This window comes from Mauremys mutica, chromosome 3 (assembly GCF_020497125.1).
Source record: "Mauremys mutica isolate MM-2020 ecotype Southern chromosome 3, ASM2049712v1, whole genome shotgun sequence".
Classification (NCBI taxonomy): Eukaryota; Metazoa; Chordata; order Testudines; family Geoemydidae; genus Mauremys; species Mauremys mutica.
In genome coordinates this window covers 137,610,423-137,631,687 of record NC_059074.1, presented here as the reverse complement: position 1 = coordinate 137,631,687, position 21,265 = coordinate 137,610,423, and the positions used below count along the sequence as shown (strand labels likewise).

Genomic DNA, 21,265 nt, shown 5'->3' with positions numbered 1-21,265 from the left:
CCTCATGTTATCATTCTCTAGGGATCTTTGTGCACAAGCATGTAAGATTTCATATGTAACAATGAAAGGAACTTAATGGAACCTCAATCATTGGACATTATGAATCCAATACTGAACTATGTGAGGTTTTTAAGTTAGACTTATGGAGTAAGTCTTCCCAGAAGCCAGTTTTGAGAATTAAAATGTACTAGTTTACTACCAACAGTTAGAGCTGTTCGGGAATCTTTCAGTGAAACATTTTTTGTTAGAAAACCAAGTTAGCCAATTCATCAAAACTGAAACTTTTTAGGGGAGAGTCTTGCTTTCTATGCATTTCTTGACATCTCCCCACACCCTCAAATTGTCAGAAAATTCCATTCGGACATTTTCTAAACAACAAATTCTGGTTCAAATTTCTGCTTCAAAATTACTTTTTGTTTCAAAATTTAAGCTAAATATTAAAAATATATACATACATAAATAAAAATATTTTAAAATAAAATGTGGTCCAAATCTAAACAAAACATTTCACAGTTATTGAAATGAAACATTTTGATTGACTCAAACCATTTAAAAAAAATTGGTTCAAGATTTTCAAGATTTCAACTTTCAGGAAATATTTTCAAAATCATGCATAGCATTTCCCGCTCAGCTCTGCTAACCATTAACCAAAATAAACAAAGAGCAATATTTTACTCCATTCCTAGTTAAGTTTTGCCTGGCTCCAGGATTTGGCCCAAACAAGGTAATAGAACCTTATTTGGCAGGTTAGGTTTGAGATACAAATAACTAGAACCTAGCACCTCAAAGATGCTTCACCTTATGTAGCCATTGCCTCCAGCTCTCCCTGTTGTGCCAGGCTCCGATAACACATGATTGCTCCTCTTTCCCACCCCCACTGGTCACTGCTGCAGTCTCAGAAAAATAAAATCAATTCACAAATCAGTCCCATTTTATGCAAGTGACTTAGGAGCCATTGACTCTCACGAGAATGTAGGCTTCTAAGTCACTTAGGCAGCGTTTGAAAATGTTACCCTCTAAGCGTTATTTATTTTCTACCCCACACTTCAACAGTTAAGCATGTCAATCTTTCTCCCAAGTCCCAGTCTAGGGAAGGCCTGAAGTTTCATTGAAGGAAAGAGCCACTAGTGAAGGAATACAAGGAGAAACACAGAGAGGGAGAGACAATGGAAAAATGGGGGAGATAGCAAAACTGGGAAAGTCACTCACTCTCAGAGCCATTTGCTCCTCCTCTATTCACTCTGTCAGTTAGTCACCTCCATCGGAGGTGGTCTGAGTGAAGCCACATCTTTGGCCATGATCATACATTTTCCTTCTCCCTAGCCATAGGAGTGCAAATCCTTACAACAGGTTGAAGGGAAGAAGAATCTTGACCCTGCCCTGAATCTCACACCCCCTACAAAGCCTATTGGGCTCCTTGGTACCACTGTTGTTGTGAAAATGCTTGTACAAGCTCTATAAATCTTGCTTCTTCCTACTTCCTGAGGCAGAAGCATACCCATGCGACTGTGGAAGATCTGTGGAAGATGGGGAAGGATTTTTGGCCCAGAAAGTCACATTAAGGGGAATAATGGCTGGCTAAAGCCTACAAAAGTATTTCTTTGAATCTTACTCTGCACTCCTTGATCTCTCCAGATGTCCTACTCCTAACAAATAAAGCCTTTATTTGTAGAAAGCTGGGATTTCACTTGGGAGTTTCCTCATGCTGAAACCAGCCATATTGCCAGCATGCCACAGGTGTGCAACACATGAGCAGATGACTAACTATGAGAGCAAAGGGTTTGGTAAAATTTCTTGATCTCATTATGTTCACGCTAGTGCATATTGTGCATCTGTTACACAGTTAGATGCTTGGGGGGTTTATTACTAGTAGCTCTAGAGATATTGATGCAACTGAGTAGCATCTGCTCTAATAATGAAAAAAACATAAAAAGGGGCGGTTGCGCTTGCTCAACAGAAGCAGAAATGATGAAAATTAACCTTTTTAAAGGTTAAACAAGTATCTTCTCCTTTCCATCTACTATTCCTCTTCCGTGTGTTTCAGTCCCAGCTCATATGGAGTTTTAATGTTGGCTTGTATAAACAAGTAAGATATTTTATTGAAATTGTTGCTGGCATGTTTGTGAGTTATTTGAGACATTAGTGTAGTGCTATGTAAATAAATCAGTGCGTCTTCAGTTCTAATATGGAGTTTAATTGGATACGATTTTATATGTTTCTTTCTGGCCCTAAATAATCCCTAAAATTGCTTACTTGGTTTAGCTGGTTGTGTAATTTTCTCTATCTACTTTAAAGTACATTTGTACTCTGAAAAGTAACTACATAAAACATTAGCACCTTAATCAACACATCTGCTGCCTGTGTGTATTCAGAGTTATACTTGCTCACTCTCTATTCTGTTAGCCTTCGAAAGCCAACACAGCATTTGAGCTGGATTCTGATTTAGCATGGCCATTATAACAGAATTGTTATCTAGATTAAAAATTCCAGGGCAACATTCTTCTCTGTTACATCTGCACAGACAAAATTGCTGGATTAGAACATCCTCTTACTTTTGGAAAAGTTCAGATATGGGCCTCAGAGTACGACTCTGAAAAGTAACTATGTGTCAGTATCATCTTGTTCCTCAGCAGCTGTGTTGCCTGTAAGTATTCAGAAGCATATCTGGTGGGTTTTGTGACTCGCACAATTTTCTGTTGTTTTTACTTCTGTTAGCACCCCAAGAGTAAATATATCAGAGAGAGAGAGAGAGCTGCACTCTATTCCTTTTTGTGCTTCATCTACAGAATTATTTACTAAATTCCAATCAGTTACACCTGTGGTACTCACGCACTGTTAATGAAGAAGCACAGGTGTCACTTAGATTATATTTGGCCTGCAGAACCTTTATTACAGTGATGATGCACAAGAAAAAAAAAGCCCAACTTGACTGTCTGTTCACTGGATGATTTAAGAGAGGTGACATCTAGATAAAAACAACTTTTTTTGTAAATTGAGCACATCTGGGAATCCTTGAGAGGCAATAAATATAAAACCCTACCATGCTATTTTTAAATAGCTTTCAGAGTAGAAGTACGCTTTAGAATGGATTTGAGGTGTACAGCTTTCTAGACCTTGAGGTAAAGATTCTTCAAACTGGAACTTATTAGCTTTGTTTGATGTCCAAGCCAGAATGCAATCCAACTCTCTCTTAGCTGCTTTGGCTCCATATATTAATATAAATAGAATGTAGTTAAATCTTGTTTTCACACTAAAGTGCACAGATATGATTCCAAATGCACCAAGGAAGCCGATCTGTTGAATAAGAAGCTGCCATGTTTCTGACCAGAACCACATTTTAATTGTAAAGTAGATCTCTTGCCATCTTCTAGAATGGGACACGTGAAGTTCCATGCACATTGTTCAGTTACCATTGCCACATTTCATATTTTTAAGCAGTAGAATAGTCTTCTTGGGGAAGTAGTGCAGCCCCATTGCTTGGCAATTTGAAATCTAGAGTGGCCAAAAGATTGGAAAACATACTAGGGGAGCAAGATGGAGGGAATTAATGCTATAGAGGGTCTTTTCCATTACTCACCTTTGTGGTTGTGTGAATCTGTAGTATGTTCAACTGTCCTGTTTTAATTTAAAGCTAATTTGTAAATACTAAAAACTGGTCATAACCAGTTACTGCATCTATGGAGCAAATTTAAAATAGTGCATGTAATGGATTGTGCATGTCTCAAAATTCAAAGTAACTTAATCAAAACTGCCATGGTTTGCCTGGTTTGGAATCAAAATTGCCTAATTTTTACAAGATATCATAAATACCTCCCCAAAACTACTGGCATGGAAAGGGATCAGAACTTGGCCCTAGTTCATTGAACATTTCACAAACTTCGAAACTTTCAAAAACCTAGTGCTAGTGTGGTATTTGCAGCTAAAAGCTGAATAAGAATCTTCTGTTGTCTGATGTCATAACAAATGCTTTATCACAGTGCTGATAATTGCTGATCTGTGTAGTTTTCTCAGTTCCTTGTTCAGGAGAGTGCACTGTTGTACAAATTAATGTCCTAGTGAAGCCCACAGACTTCACAGCAGGGATTTCATTATCTCAAGATCTTCTGAATGAATATGTATTCAGAAAGTTGCAAATCCCATATGCACCAATCCATATAATTAAATAAATGCTTAACATTATGCATATTAATAATTTCATAAAAATCAAAGTTAAGTATGTGCTTATGTATTTTGCTGGGATTTTCAAATCAGCCTAAAGGAGTTAGCTACCCAAATGCTATTGAAATTTAATGGGAGTTGGGTGCAGAACTTTCTTTAGACTCCTTTGAAAATGTCTCCTTAAATTATCCATCTAAATTATCATACAGCTGATGTGACATTGCTTGCTTCCTTAAAAGAAAAGAAGTGAAAACAATGTAACGTTATGTGTTATAAATTGCAGTTTGGAAAAACTACTTTTTTCTCAAAGCTTAGCAAAGACACAGACCCCACCCAAATAAAGTCAGAATAATCACTCACCCAAGAGAATTATAATTATAAATAAATAAGCATGAGACTTAAAATTTCATTACAAACTAATTTCATTATTGGGCAATTACAGATTTGTCACTTCTTTGAGACCACTTAACCTTCAGCCCCAGTTCCTAAAAGAACTTAATCTTGTGTTTAAAGCTTAAATATTAGGGACTCAATCTTAGATGAATTGCAGCACCCACAAAAAATATTAAAAATATGAACATGTTGAATGTGTGAGTGCAAAATAAATTTGTAACTCAGATCTAATAATGTTTTTTTTTAAATAGCTTATTGGCAGAAACAAGTCAAACATTTCCTAGATTAGTTTAGTTGCTGACCAATTTATGTAATCTGCAATCTGGAACAGTGAGAGTGGACATGTGCATTGAAAATGTTGCATAAAATGGTTGCTTCATGTGCAATTTACGCACTGTAAAATGGGATATGGGTGGGTGAGTGAGTGAGTGAGGAGGCTGGAGGTAGAGATAGGAGAGAGTAGCTGGGAGCAGACTTGCCTTCTTCTGAAGTACCAACTAGCCTTACTGTCAGAGGCAGCATATTGATGGCCTCTAATCCAGCATGGCAGATCATGTGTTCTGTTAAAAACAAATAGGTTGTAGGGGGAGGAAATTGCATCCAGATTACTGAAAGTTCTGTTCTTTGTACTTGTAAATGTAAGAGCTATTTTATTTCATTTTTGTGAAAATCCACTCCAGTTGATATGCTGATGCATCATATTTCAGCACGTGTTTACAGTTGAGTTATGAATCCCTGTGAGGGGAAAATTGAATTTATGGTGAATATAGATATCAACATCAGATTTATTTGTGTAAGTCAGCTGAGTAATAATAATACAGCAAACATAACAGAAATAGCTTTTCACTGACATGACAAAAAGAGGCTTTTTTGCCATGTAATTACTATTAAAAATATAGAAATTGTCAGAAGTTTTGATTTTTCCCATTTCTCATATTCTCTGTGAAATCTGCTTGCTCTTTCTGTGAGAAGCAGCAGACTTTCACTAGTTATGCTGCATTGTAGATTTTCCTCTCCTGCACTCTAGATCCAGTCCCTGGGGGCATTCATTCCACCTTATTACCAGGGTTAGTTAAGATGCCAAAATATACTTTATATCAGCAGGAATTCCTAACAAAGTAATGAAATGGAATCCATGGGCCCTCAAAGCATTGTGTTATGTACCTGTACAATACTTGTAAACAGTAGGAATAGTCCTCCTCTCCCCCCTAAAAAACAACAACTTTAGCTTAGCTCACAGATAGGATGTTTTCCTATTTGTATTCAATGTATAATCTGCCTTGTGCACTTAGCCACCCTTCAGAGTGGATTATGTAATTTCTTGGACTGGAATCATTGCTGTTCAGAACATTCATCTCAATGCATTCTGAGGCATGCTGTATTGTAGTAGCCATCTTGAAGCTATTTTAAGCCATAGGCTTGCTGCTAAGAACAAATAGATCATTTTGGATGTTACTGTGTAGTTTATAATTTTCTGGATTATTATGCAAAACTATCTCTCTGTTGGCAGTTTTGGGTTCAGGTTTCTGCAGGTGTTCAAAGTATAAAGCAAAAAAGTTTTCCAAATTTAAGTTTTGACATTAGCTCCCATTGGTGCCCCCATAATGTTGCCACATCACTGTGAATTTGCTAGGTGCTTGCTGATGAATAGGTTTTCGGTGATCATGCCTCTGTTTTCTGTTTTTTTTTGTTTTTATCTTTTCCTCAGGGGAAATCGCTCACTTCAAAGAGGTTAACCAGTCTAGTGCAGTCCTACTAAAAGGATCATCCTTGTAGCATGGAAGCAGACTCAAATCATTATACATACTTTGTAGCTCACTGATTGCCTGAATCAGAGGACAGTAGAACAAGATGTTGCATGAGCAAGGACCTGACTTGTTTTCTTTTGTGTATACTAAGGCATTACAGACTCCGAGGGACTCTCTAACCTTTCGATGCCTCCATTTTGAAAATTGTCTGCTCACTTCCTCCTTCATATCAAGCTGGATCTGTGTCATTTTATTTTCTGCAAGCTCAAGTACAGTGAAAAAAAAAGCTTCTGCTAGACACAGTTTATTAAAAAAATACTGTCCGTTCACAAACTGGAAGAAATGTAAAAAAATATGCATATACTAATAAATATACATATGGCATCACATTTATTGCACAATAAATTAGCACAGCAGGTTCCATTTCACTGACGTATTCACACTGAGAAAGAAAGCCTGTGTCTTTGTCTGTTGTCTGTATATTCTTTGTTAATGTTTCTTGCATTTATTTTTATACCATATTTTAAAAAGTACACCTTTTAATCCAAATGTATTAAAGTTGATCCTTTCTCTGTAAATTTGTGTATGTTTATATTGTTGTTTTATCTTTCATTAAAAGATGCAGAATCTCTTTCCTTTGGTAAATTTGGGATTTCAATGCTGAACCAAAAAACCAGAAAGCCATCTTGAAAAGTGATTCAAAGTGGAGTTCTGAGTGCACTTTCAAATGACACCCTGGAGTTCCATGTTTGCTGATTAACTCACTCCAGATCAAACATACCTACTTTACAAGTAAAAAAAAAAAAGAGTTTTTTCTAACTATCAACCAAGCCAAGTCAGCTTGTGCTCTGGATCAAATTGGGTTCTTTCCATCTTATTCATCAGCAGCAGTAAATAAATGAAACGTTTGCAGACTAGATTAGACCCCTTTTGTCTGCAAATAAAGTTCCCAGTGACACCCATGTAACAAGATAGAAATTTAGCAAATATTTCTGCAGAAACGCAAGAAGAAATAGGTTCAGTTCATTGTTTTAGCCCTGTTAATAAAAAGCAGTAAAACATAAGTCACTCACTCACGTGAGCAAAGCTGACTGAATGCACACAGAGAACAGAGCTGTTGTGCAAGAAAATGTTACTTTCCCACAATCATTTTTGATAGTATATTTTTTTTTAACTAAAAAGATGATACTGTGGTTCAAGACACTGTTTTCAAAGAGCAGTCCCTTTACTGAAAATGTCATGTCTTTGAATTCCAGTTCCAGGGCTCCATTCTGCTCAATTATTATGCAAATAGTTCTTTCTTTGGGATTATTCATATAAGTAAGGATTATTGGTCAAGGTTGGCAAAATCAGGTCCCAAAATGGCAAAGAGATAGCAAGTTTGTCACACTTCAAAGCCATGTTGAGTAGGAAAATGTAAGATATCTCTTTGGCCTAAATAGCACTTTTAACTGGTACAGAATCCATGAGAAAAGTAGCTAGCACTACCTGAGACCGAAAGGGAAAAGAACAAGGAAAATGATGCTGAAAATCAAGGAAAACCACCAAACATTGATACTTTGAGGGCATAATACTGCATATAAACCAACCCCTCTGAAAAGAGAGAATGGTCTTTTTATTAAGGCACAGGGCTATGGCTCAAGTGATCTGAGTTCTAATCCCATCTTGCCACAAACTTCCTGTGTGACCCTGTGCAAGGGATTTTTTGAGAAAGGGGTGATTTGGTATGTATAACACACACACGTATTCTTAGCCCCACTATAAATAGGATAAACAAATGGGAGGGGGAAATGTTAATATATTTTTTCTTTTCTATCACATCAGCAATAGGTAAATTTCCATATTTGGGATGGAATGTGGCAGGTGTTATCGTTGGGAAGAAACACTGCGTCCCAGTTTTGGGCGGGAAGTGAAGAATGCCATGTCCAGGTTAATCTGCAAAAGGAAGTTTATATAAGATTAACTACCCAAACTGTAACTTAGCCTGCTCTTTAGCCTTGGTCCAGTAAAGTATTTAACTACATGCTTAACTTGAACCACGAGTCATGCCATTGATTTCACATTAAGTGCTCTAGTGCATTGCTGCTTCGGGGCTCTAATGAACACAAGTAGTAAGGACTTCAATTTTACATCTTTAGAACTCATTTTTTTGGATAACCTAACTTGAGAGCTCTCTCAAAATAAATAAATAAAGGTTGGGGCAATCATAGAAACACCAGATGGGTGACACATCTAGGGTCAGTCATTCTGTGTCATGGGTAGTGATGAGCAAATGAGTGGGAATAAAATAAATGAACCAAACATTTACACACAGCACAAAATCATCCAGGAACCCAACATTTTTGAAGTTTGAAAATTTTAGGCTAGTGTTCCTTTCCACCAATAATTTGTTATTTTTAGATGATGCTTCAGCTAGGCTAGGATTGGAATGAGAGTGCCATAAGTGTGTTTTGTTCTTTTGATTCATCTGACTCTTTAGCAGGAAAAACTGGACCTCTCACATGAGAGCCTGATTGTACAGGATCTCCATTCAGATGAACTCAATACAATCAAGAGGTGTGAGTAATTCAGATGGTATGGAAATAAATATCCAGTCTTTCAAGTGGTTATTCAACATTAAAGCCAAACTCTCAACCCTTTAAGATTGACTTTTCCTTAACCACAGGACAATTTATCAGATACAGACTTTGAAAGCTCTGAAGCATGTGTGCTGGGCAATTTGCTGAAACGAAGTGCCCTTTTTCACTTCTCAGAACCATGTAATGATCTATATTTCTCTCTCCTGCTGTCATTATGATCATTCTTCCAACAATTGCATCAAATGGCACACCACCTGTATCTCATTAAAAGTTAACTAAGTAGATACCAAAGTCTGTTCTGAATCATCACCATTCAAGTGGGGGACATTTCAAATGCATGCAGTAGCTATTCCAGATGGAGCACAGTCACAAGAACATAGATTCTTCAGATCACTTTGGAACAGGCTGGCCAATCAAAAAGTTGGGCAAGTATATTGAAATGCATCCATTTGTGTGTGTTCCCGCTCCTGTGTTGTCTTTAGATAGTAAACCACTCAGGACAGGGATTGTCTCTTTTGTGTTTGTACAGCACCTAGCACAATAAGGGCCTACTTTGATATAAATACAATACAGACTAACTTCTGAACTGTGGGGGTTGAAGATTTACATTCAGCCCCGGCTAAGTGGTACAATTCTATTAACTTCAATGGACTTATACCAGAGGTGAATTTGGCCCAGGGTTTTGGTGTAACAAAGGTGGGGGATTTTAAAGGATGTGGGTGTTCTGTGAATTTTAGCGTTCAGGACAGTTACTAAAATAACAGTCCTGGGAAATAAAATTCTCTGTACCCACAAACTTCCCAGCACTGCCCCATGTTAGTGCTTCAACAGTGGATGTCAGGAACAATCTCCAGGGAGAAAAAGATACTTAAGCCTGAGCCTATTCATTCTTGACCTCACTGCTGGGACTGCCAAACCAGGTGTCAGGCCAATTGGACTGGTGATTTAGGTGACATGGAGACATGGCCACTTGGAAGTAAAGTGAGATCACAGGCCTGACAGGGAAACCCCATATCAATCTACTGCCTTTCACATTTCTCCAACCCCTGGGGAAGAGCAGCCATTCAGAGCCTCCTGCCTCAGCACAAGTAGCTGGTAGCGTTCCACCTCCCCGCCTTACTCCTATGAAAACAAGTCTCCAGACTGATCTGAGAGTTAGCTGGAAATGGTCTATTCCCTTCTGGCTCTACAGCAGTTCCTTTTGTCCCCACTTCCCATGTGTGGAAAGGAAGAGACAGGCTTCCTGGTGCTGCAGCACACGTTAGGCCAGTGACTCTCAACCTTTGCAGACAACTGTACCCCTTTCAGGAGTCTGATTTGTCTTGCATACTCCAAGTTTCACCTCACTTTAAAACCACTTGCTTACAAAATCAGACATAAAAATACAAAAGCGTCCCAGCACACTATTACTGAAAAATTGCTTATTTCTCATTTTTACCATATAATTGTAAAATAAATCAATTGGGATATAAATATTGTGTACAGTATATAGAGCAGTATAAACAAGTCATTGTCCGTATGACATTTTAGTTTGTACCGATTTCGCTAGTGCTTTTTCCGTTGCCTGTTGTAAAACTAGGCAAATATCTAGATGAGTTGATGTACAGGGGGTATCTCTGCATGCCCCTGGGGCTACATGTACCCCTGGTTTAGGAACATTGCCTTAGGCCTATGAAGAAAACTTCTTGTCATGCTCCCCACCCTACCCTGGTAAGGAGATGAAAATCACAGATTCCTTCTCCTGCTAGACCTGCCTAGCTGGGGAGGCTGAGACTGCTGCTTTGCAGGTCCCAGGGGAGGCAGTTAGGCATTCACCAGCATCTCCATGGGAACAGTGAGGGAAATGTCCGCCAATGCTTTGCTCAAGATGAAGACAGCTCCCAGGAAACATCCCAAATCCTGTAGGCCAAGAAGGGAGGAGGAGAAGGTGAAGGGGAATAGGGTAAAATTCTTAGGTGGTAGTGGGAGGGAGATAGTGGAAATGGTCCAAAATTGAATTCATTGAAGGGGAATGTGGAGGTGATGAATCAGAACTGACTAATTGTGGTGGCCAAAAACCAAACTGCCAGGGGAGGATGGTTTTGAAATTGATGAATCAGGAGAGCAAAGAGGTCAGATTTTAATTGATGAAGTGCAGTATTGCCATCCCCAACCATTCAGAGAGCTTAATCAGAAACCCTTCCCCCTCCCCATTCATGATTGGCTTAGAAACGATGAGCTAAGATAAATTATTGTAGATTTTTTTTAAAACTGCCAGAGAAATGTCCAAAAAGAGTAGTTACTACTAACTCCAGGTGACTGCTCCTTTCAAACTGCACCCTTAATATTGTTGGAAAAGAGTGAGAAGTAAGATCAGTGAATAAAACAAAGCCAGTAAGAGAGCAAGAATCACTTATTATAGGTAATGTATAACAGATGCTACAGACATGCATATATGAAGTGCATTATTAATAATAAAAAAGCAGTTTCACAATTAAAGTAAAAGAGGGATTAAATCTAGTAGTTGGAGCAAGGCTATGGAGATAATTATGCATCTTTTTATGTCTCCTACCCTTAATTTTTGAGCAACAAACAAATAGCTTTACACCTGCCTCTGTTTCCCTATCTGCAAAATTATTATATTTATACTTTATTGCCTCATGGGGATGTTGTGCATATGAATGAATATTTGTTAAATGGTCCTATTTAAAGAAACAAAACAAACAACATGAATACCAGTATACAAATTCTTCAAGGAAATATTTGCAATTTGTTTATTTTTTAAAAAATGTATTGTGTTCCATTATCAGTGTAAACAAATTTAATGAATGCTTTTCTTCACTTCCAGATGACTTCACAATTTTGGAATAATCAAATTTACCTTTTATACTGGCTGCATTGATTTTATTAATACATCTTTCTGGCTTCAATTTGTTTGAGATATATTATAAGCCTGCATGTTCATTTCTTTTTTTCCTATCTCATGCACAAATCTTACTGAAAAGTGAAAACCCAGTTGCTAAACACCATGAAACCATCAGCATTTCTACAGGATATCTTCATGTGTACAATTTAATTACAGGCACCATGGTTAGCAAAGTGGTATGAACCTGGATACCTCAGTTGCCCCTATTTATTGTTTTGGGCATGGATATTTAGAGCAGGAGACATCATGAGATTTCTACTGTTCTGTGTTGTAAATGGTAACTCGTCAGTGGCAACTACTAGAGGAACTGTTGTTCTGTTCTTCTTTCACCCAAAAGCATTTATTGGGATTACATTTGTTGGCTCTTTTGAGATAACCAGATGTGGAAAGCTATCATTAGATTTATTATTGATGCCCTTTGTCTCAGAGAACTTATTTGCTACCATTGCTATTAGCATTTTTTTCTCATTCTTTCCTGTTCTATAAAAGGATCTTTAAATTATTCTTATAATGTTTGTATTTATTGGGTTAGGGTTGATTTATTCTTTTTTGTAAGGGCACGAGGCTTTAGCATTTGTATGTAATTTTATTTTCCATTTTCTTCTCTGTGAGGTACATGTAAATCTAGAGACAGTTGTGACCTTTTCTTTGTAGGCATCTCTTTTTTTCTACACTACTCTTATCTAGGCTAATCTTTTCTTGTATTCTCTCTTTTTCCATCAGTGCTGTATCTTTTTTTTGCTTCTCTGCGTGGCTCTTTCTCTTCATGATGCTTTCTGTCTTTTTACTTTGGTCCTCTGGCTCTCATTCCATTGATCTGTTCCACATTTTCCTCTGGTGACTTCAGATTCTCTTTCCATTCACTTTTTCTGTGTTGTTTTGTCTTTCCTTCAATGATTTCTGTTCTTTCTTTCAGTTCAGAGAAAGAACTGGGCAGTAATTAGGGCACTAGCCTGGGACTAAGGAGAGATGGGCTCAGGTCCCTGCTCCACCACTGACTTCCTGTATGACCTTGGGAAACTCACTTAGATACAGTTTAAAAAAAATGTAGACCCCCTACAATGCAGCTAAGGTGCCTAAGTATAATTTTCAGAAGCACCTAACTCCTATTGATTGATTTCAGTGGAAATTAGATGCCTAGGTGCTTTTGATCATCCCATTAAATCTGCAACTTTGGGTGCCTAGATAGGTTTAAAGCTCTGTCCCTTAGCCTCTCTGTGTGTCAGTTCCCCATCCATAAAATGGCATCATAGCACTTACTTACCTCCTGGGGTACTGTGAGAATAAATACATTAAGGATTGTAAAGTACTCAGATACTAAGGTAATGGGGGTCATATAAGTACAAAAGATAAATAGTCATCTAACAATAGTTGTTCTAACTTAGACCCCTGTTGACTTTGATGGAATTCTGCACAGATGTCAGGGTCCATACAACTGGATCAGTCTGCAGGACCAAGGACTTGGAGTGTACTAGTTTATCATTTTTTTTACAGGACCAGACCAAAAGTGTTCAGATTTATCATAGAAATAGAAGGCTGGAAGGCACCTCAAGAGGTCATCTAGTCCTGGCCCCTGTGCTGGGGCAGGACCACGTAAACCTGGACAATTCTTAATGGGTATTTGTCCAACCTGTTCTTAAAAATCTACAAGGACGGGGATTCCACCGCCTAGCCAGAGCTTGAAAGCCTAATCAAGAGTTTAACTACCCTCATAGTTGGAAAGTTTTCCTACTATCTAACCTAAACCTCCCTTGCTGCAGATTAAGACCATTAATTCTTGTCCTATGGAGAACGATTCATCACCAACCTCTTTATAGCAGCCCTTAACATATTTGAAAACTGTTATCAGGTCCCCCCTCAGTCTTCTTTTCTCAAGGTTAAACACGTCCAGTTTTTTAACCTTTCCTCGTACATCAGATTTTCGAAACGTTTTGTTCCTCTCCTTTGGACTCCTTTGTCTACATCTTTCTTAAAGTGTGGCATGCAGAATTGGACATAGTCCTCCAGCTGAGGACCCACCACTGCCAAGTAGAACAGCATAGGTACTTCCTGTGTCTTACATAAAACACTCCTGTTATTACACCCGAGAATGATATTAGCCTTTTTCACAACTGCATTACATTGCTGACTCATATTCAATTAGTGGTCCACTGTAACCCCTTGAGTCTTTTCAGCAGTACTACCAGCTAGCTAGTTATTTGTACATTGTTTTTTTCTTCCTAATTGTAGTCTTTGGCACTTGTCTTTATTGAGCCTAGCTTCTTGGATTCTAATTCTATCTTCCAAAGTGCCTATAGTAGCTTAGGTAGGATGGATAGCTCAGTGGTTTGTGCATTAGCCGCCTAATCCCAGAGTTGTGAGTTCAGTCTTTGAGGGGGCTAATTAGGAAACTGGGGTAAATATCTGTCTGGGTATTGGTCCCCCTTTGAGCAGGGGGTTAGACTAGATGACCTCCTGGGGAGAGAAGAGGAAACTAGGGGTGTATTGGCAAAGCAGTGAGTGAAACTGATTTTTAGAATCATAGGACTGGGAGGGACCTTGAGAGGTAATCTAGTCCAGTCCCCTGCCCTTGGGGCAGGGATAAGCATTACCTAAACTATCCCTGACAGGTGTTTGTCTAACCTGCTCTTAAAAATCTCCAATGATGAAGATTCCACAACCTCCCTAGGCAATTTATTCCAGTGCGTAACCACTCTGAGCGACTGGACTTTGGTGAGGAGGGGATATGGGTAAAAGTTGCCATGTCCCTGGATCCAGCCAATTTTATGATCCAACACTTTATGTATGTTTCATTGCCCCAATAAAGAACAAGTTTAGTTCATTCTAGTTCACCTAAAGGACCCATGGAGGGGGACTTTTGCAGTTAAAGTGACTGGTTTATCTTCTGTCAGAATTCTCTTGTCTCAGGGTGGAATCCCAGCATTCACCCTGTCTGTAGACTGGGTTTGCAGGCAACAGTACCATTTCCCCCATGTACTAACCATGATGGCTCTGCACTCTTACTCAGCATCAGGACTTTGGTTTTTAATCACTCCAAGGTTCTTTGTTTCCTTTTGCCAACTTGGATTTCCCCACCTGGGATGTTACCAACCAGTCTCCTGATCAGAACATGGTGAAAGTAAAACTCCAAAGAAATTGTCATCTGTATTGTTAAGTAGCAGTGACTGGGTTATCTGAAGCCATTGCTTTTGGTTCCTGCACACCTGCAAAACCACCTAAGACTGGTTTAACCTCTGCTAGATAAAGGATAACTAATGTCATAAACATCAGACAAGCACTCCTGGGTACAGATTTGTATGGTTCTCTTTCTTGGGCTGTAAGAGCCAGCTAACGAGGGCCCCAAGACCATTGTTGAACCCCCTAATATCACCCCAATACTTTATGCATGCTGTCTCATGAGCGCCTCAATACACAGTTTAACCCTCAAGGGACAACGTCACAGCTAAAACTAGAAACACAGGCTTCTCAAGAAACTTCTTAAACACACAAAAAGAATACTTGTGGCACCTTAGAGACTAACAAAAAGCACTGAATATTTACAGATCTATGAGAAAATAACAAACACCTGAATGAAAACCCCTCCCTCCATTGTCCTGACCACTCCCAAGAGTTCGGGCTCTTCCTGCTCCCCCATTCCTCCTGCCCAGCCTTCTCATTCTGCCAGTGGTGTCCCCTGCTCTGCCAAAAAGCATTTCTTTTTAAAACTAGTTTCTAACACCTGGTGCTCCTTCTGTTCCCTTCTCCACCACTCTGTGGTCTTAACAGTGAATGACTCTACTGTTAGCCTCCATTGTCCTGCCAGGGGGAAGGGCAATTGTCTGCAGGGGCTGAAGGGGAGATACTATAAACCTCTGACTCTGTCAGACCATGCAGAGCCCATTGGTTTTAGCTTCTTTATCTCACACTGTTTTTGAGGATTATATTCCAAATATGTATACAATCGCCTGTATGCTGCTCATATGGCAAGGAGCCTCACGTTGGCTTGGAAGTCTAAACAGCTTCCAGTCCTTTGGACCTTACGTGTTAGGATGGGGTTAATTATAACTCATTGCTGCAGAGGGTAAAATTTTGTGAATCCAGGCATGACTACCTTCCTATTGCTCTCAGCTCTTTCAAGGAGGCACTGTCTGCAGCATTCAGGAAGCTGCCTGTGTGCTGGCTGCATGTTCCTCAGCAAAGTGCAGACAGTTCCTTTTAACACCTCTCTCTCTGCTGGTTACTATTATCCCTGTTCAGGGGCTCTAATCAGAACATAACAGTGATGACAACCCAGTGGTCATGAAACCAGCACTGTACAAGTTGCGATGAAGAAACAACATGTTCAGTAATACTGTATTGAAGTGGGTATTCACCCACGAAAGCTCATGCTCCAAAACGTCTGTTAGTCTATAAGGTGCCACAGGATTCTTTGCTGCTTTTACTGTAAGATGTAACATTTGTAGAAAGGGGCAGAGCCTTTTGGAGTCTTACCACTATGCACAAGGGCTTGGTGAATTCCTCACAGCAAATGAAAACAGTATTTCAGTCCATAGTCAGGGTGTAATATTTCTCAGTGGATTTTTGGCTCCAGTGCCTCCATACAGAGACCTCTAGAATCCTTTATCAGACAACCACACACTCAATATCTACTCAAGCAAAACAGGGTTCTGCACAGTTAGATTTCACAAAGTTTAAGGCCAGTAGGGGCTCATTAGATCATCTAGTCTGACCTTCTGTATATCATAGGCCATTAAATGTCACCCAGTTACCCCTGTGTTGTGCTCAATAACTTGGGCTTTAGACTAAAACAATTCAGTCCTCAGGTGACTGAACTCTTTGTTGTGTGCCATAGTTAGAGATGGTAGAGACTGAGTGGATGCCAGTGCCTAAGGTCCCAGCAATGGTAGGGAATTGATAGATGAGATATGCTCAAATGATGCTGGTACACTTCATACTGCAAAGGAAGGAACTCCTTGCCCCAAAGGTCACTGCCAGTCTGACCTGGGGGAAAATGCCCTCCCAGCCCCAAAAATGGCAAGCAGGTTATCCTGAATATGTGAACAAGACACATCAGACAGACATCTAAGAAAAGATTCTCTGTACCACCTCAGAACATTGGTCTATCTTGTCCAGTCTTCAGTTGTGGCCAATCCCTGATGCTTCAGAGGAAGGAGGGGAAAATAAACCCAGAATACATCTAGCCAAATGTGCATTGTTGGGCGGGGGGGGGGATCCTTCCTGACCCTCTGAAGGCTACCGGTGAAGCCCTGAAACATCAGATTTGATCACAGACACGTATGTATTTTCTACCATTAGCCAGAAGAATCAACACTACAATATATTGCTCACTTGAAAGGCCTAGCAGCAATGGATGTATTTTGGACACATTACAGCAAAGATTGTCAGAATAATTAACTGTAGGGATGGTTAGCCCTGATTTGAGGGATAAGCTTTTGGCTGTATGATATTCAAATGCACTGACCTAAGGACCATCCAAAAAGAATTTTCAGTTCTGAAAGGCTTATGTTTGCCCTGAGAATGAAGTGACATGAACTTTGGGGACTCAATTGAAGCACGAAAGAAAGAAAGAGTCAGAAAGGAAGGCACTATGTGCTCAAAGCAAATTTTGTAACCTACATGCTGGTTTCTCAAGTGAATTTCATGTCTGGTCTTCAGAGGCTGTCCTTTTGGTAACCATCTGCTGGAATCAGAAATCCAGAATTAAGAAAAAAGGCTACTAAGTGAGTATTGTTCACAAAAAGAAACTTAACCTGGAAAGAGCTGTGGATATAAATTTGAGTCCACCAAACGAAACATCCAGCAATGCAAGAACCTCACTCTGCCTGTGTGTCACGTGAATGAAAGAAGGGCCAGTCCACAAAAAAAAGGAAGATGACAGGAATCACTACACTCAGGAGATCATCGACAACTTTGACGCAGCCATGTTTTGGTTCTTGGGAACATATTATCATTCAGAGCATTGTTTCTTCAATATCTGAAGGGCAGGTGATTCTGAAAAACGGGGCATTTGGCTTGTGCTTTTCATGCACTAGAGCAGAGAAAGAAATTAAAATAGAAGAAATACTTGTTTACCTAAGAGTATGAAACACTGCATCAGTAGTGTAAACAGGACGAGTCTATTAGAAAGTCATAATGAGATGGCTTATGCTCTAAGAACTGTTTGTAGTACAGAAAACGGGCACTCAAATGCTCTATCGTGGATTAATATGCATAATGTAAATAGGAGGATGGAAGATGATATAGGTGCTTTATCAATAATCTCTGAAGAGATGTACAAGAGAAAATTTGCTAGTTATACTAAAAGCGAAGTAGTGTTGAAAAACTGAAGTCAAAGCAAGATAAAGGTTTGAGGTTCCTGCAGGTCACTGTTAGTACAAGGATACCTATTTGTTGTTGCCAATAACTGTTAAAGAAGGAAATGGTCTACTAGAAATGTTCTTGACAGGATCAAGCTGGCGTTGAGCACTCTGTACCTCAACTTACATCTAATGGCAACATTAAATTAAAAGTCTGATACAAAACTGTGTACTTCAAGATGCCAAAAGGTGCTAAATTCCTTAAGGCTTGTGCTGTCCTTGTAGTTTGCAAGAATCTATAGAAAGACAATTAGACGTTTATTCAGAAATTGAATAATGTGACCAATAGGGTTTTCCAGTCTGTTTGTGCGGGTTCCTAAACCTGATGGAAGCATGAGTCACCAGATACTCCTTGTTGAAGGTGGATCAGTATTGAGTTCAAAGGGACAAGATTTATTTGCTAGAGTGGCAGGTGGGATGATGTTTACAAAACTTGACCAGTTTCAAATGTATCAACAGGTGGCATTACAACAGGATTCTAAAGCATTTCTAAGAACATAAGAATGGCCATACTGTGTCAGACCAAAGGTCCATCTAGTTCAGTATCCTGTCTTCTGACAGTGGCCAATGCCAGGTGTCCCAGAGGGAGTGAACCTAACAGGCAATGATCTAGTGATCTCTCTCCTGCCATCCATCCCCACCCTCTGACAAACAGAGGCTAGGGACACCATTCCTTACCCATCCTGGCTAGTAGCCATTAATGGACTTAACCTCCATGAATTTATCTAGTTCTCTTTTAAAACCTGTTATAGTCCTAGCCTTCACAACCTCCTCAGGCAAGGAGTTCCACAGGTTGACTGTGCGCTGTGTGAAGAAAAACTTCCTTTTATTTGTTTTAAATCTGCTGCCCATTAATTTCATTTGGTGGCCCCTAGTCAGGCTCTAGGCACCAGCAAACCAAGCACGTGCTTGGGGAAGCACAATGCCAGGGGCGGCATTCCGCTTTTTGCTTCGGCAGTGGCACTCTTGGAGGGTTTCTTTTTTTTCTTTTTTCTTTTCACTTGGGGCAACAAAAAAACCTAGAGCCGGTCCTGCCCCTAGTTCTTATATTATGGAACAAGCAAATAACTTTTCCTTTTTTACTTTCTCCACACCACTCATGATTTTATATACCTCTATCATATCCCCCCTTAGTCTCCTCTTTTCCAAGCTGAAAAGTCCTAGCCTCTTTAATCTCTCCTCATATGGGACTCATTTTAACCCTCTAATCATTTTAGTTGCCCTTCTCTGAACCTTTTCTAATGCCAGTATATCTTTTTTGAGATGAGAAGACCACATCTGTACAGAGTATTCAAGATGTGGGCATATCATGGATTTATATAATGGCAATAAGATATTCTCCATCTTATTCTCTATCCCCTTTTTAATGATTCCTAACATCACTGCACACTGCATGAACATCTTCAGAGATCTATCCGCGATGACTCCAAGATCACTTTCCTGATTAGTTGTAGCTACATTAGCCTCCATCATATTGTATGTATTGTTGGGGTTATTTTTTCCAATGTGCATTACTTCCTGCAGCCCCCATTGGTCTGGAGCAGCAAACTGCGGCCATTGGGAGCCACGATCGGCTGAACCTGCGGACGCGACAGGTAAACAAACCAGCCTGGCCTGCCAGGGGCTTTCCCTTAACAAGCGGTGGCCTAAGTTTGAGAACCACTGAGCTAGAGCAGTGTTTTTCAAACTTTTTTTCTGGGGACCCAGTTGAAGAAAATTGCTGATGCCCGTGACCCAACGAAGCTGGGGATGAGGGATTTGGGATGTGGGAGGGGCTCAGGGCTGAGGCAGAGGATTGAGGTGCAGGGTGAGGGCTGTGGGGTGGGGCCAGGAATGAAGGATTCAGGGTGTGGGAGGGGGCTCTAGGTAAGGAAGTGGGGTGTGGGAGGGGGTCAGGGCTCTGGGCTGGGAGTGCTGGAAGGGTTCCAGGTTTGGGGGGGGCACAGGGCTGGGGCAGGGGGTTGGGGTGCAGGGTTGGGGCATGGACTTACCTCTGGTGGCTCCCGGTCAACGGTGCAGCTGGGGTGCAGTGCGGACCGCACTGTCTCCCAGAAATGGGCAGCAGCAGGTCTGGCTTCTAGGGGCAGTGCCTGTGGGTGACAGTCACATGGAGCTGCTTGCGCACCTCCATGTGACTGTCACCCACAGGCACTGCCCCTGCCCCAATTCCCATTGGCCGGTTGTCAGCTAATGGGAGTGCAGAGCCGCTGCTCAGGGCAGGGGCAGTGCGCGGAGCCCCTGGCCCCCCTGCCTAGAAGCTGGACCTGCTGCTGGCTGCTTCCGGGGCACAGCACGGTGTCGGGGAAAGTTAGGCACTAGCCTGCCTTACTTGGGCAGCCCCGCCAATGGGACTTTTAATGTCCTGGTTGGTGGTGCTGACCAGAGCAAGGTGACCCAGTGCCTTATATGCCGCAACCCAGTAGCGGGTCACGACCCATGGTTTGAAAAACACTGAGCTAGAGTGCCAAGCAGCCCAGCAGTGTCAGGACTTAGGTGGTTTTGTGCATGTGCATCAGTAAAAATTTAGGCACCTTGGAGACTTCACCAGTGGACATTTGGATGATTATGAATTTTAAGAACCTCCAGGGTAGGCAGCAGCTAAGCAGGGTTTTTATGAATGTCAGTGGCACCAAATTTTGAACTTAGACCCAAAGGAGCAGTTAGGTACCTAACTCTCCATTGCAATTCTAGCCCTTAGAGTCTTGGCAAGGTGCCCCCTTTCATTATTGTGGAAATCCAAATAAATACATAAATAGATGAACCAGCAAATACTTGTGTTAGTTGGTTGATTTTGAGGGAACAAGGCTATTTTTTGGACCAAACTTGAGGGTATCAGAGAGCATTAACCAGCATCACATCATGACTATCATCATCATAGTCATTCCCACCACTTTGCATTACTGAGGGACACTGTTTCAGCTTTCTCAGTTTAGAAAGCAGAGCAGGCCAGGAGAAGGAACCTGACAACTCCAGACACCGCTATAATCAAATACTCATGGATGTAAGAGATAGGAGTCCTGCTTGCCTCTCCTCTTGTGTCACTTTCATCTGTAGTCCATTTAATGTCTTTCCTATCTTCATTTTTGGCCTCTGTCTAATTGACATTGGAATTACGCAAGTTCACCG

General features: G+C 40.4%; 1 protein-coding gene across 11 annotated transcripts in view; it reads left to right on the top strand.

Moving 5' to 3' along the window:
- RGS7 (regulator of G protein signaling 7) overlaps positions 1-6,866 on the top strand; it is a 427,776-nt gene extending 420,910 nt beyond the window's left edge. For 5 of the 11 annotated variants that reach the window (XM_045011555.1, XM_045011554.1, XM_045011556.1 and 2 more), the window contains one exon: positions 6,451-6,866. In XM_045011555.1, the coding sequence (XP_044867490.1) occupies positions 6,451-6,666 (216 nt within the window). In that variant the 3' untranslated portion in view covers positions 6,667-6,866. Of the gene's footprint in view, positions 1-6,259 lie in introns of all 11 variants that reach the window. The other 6 variants (XM_045011563.1, XM_045011561.1, XM_045011560.1 and 3 more) reach the window with 2 other exon arrangements.
- The last annotated feature ends 14,399 nt before the right edge of the window (positions 6,867-21,265 follow it).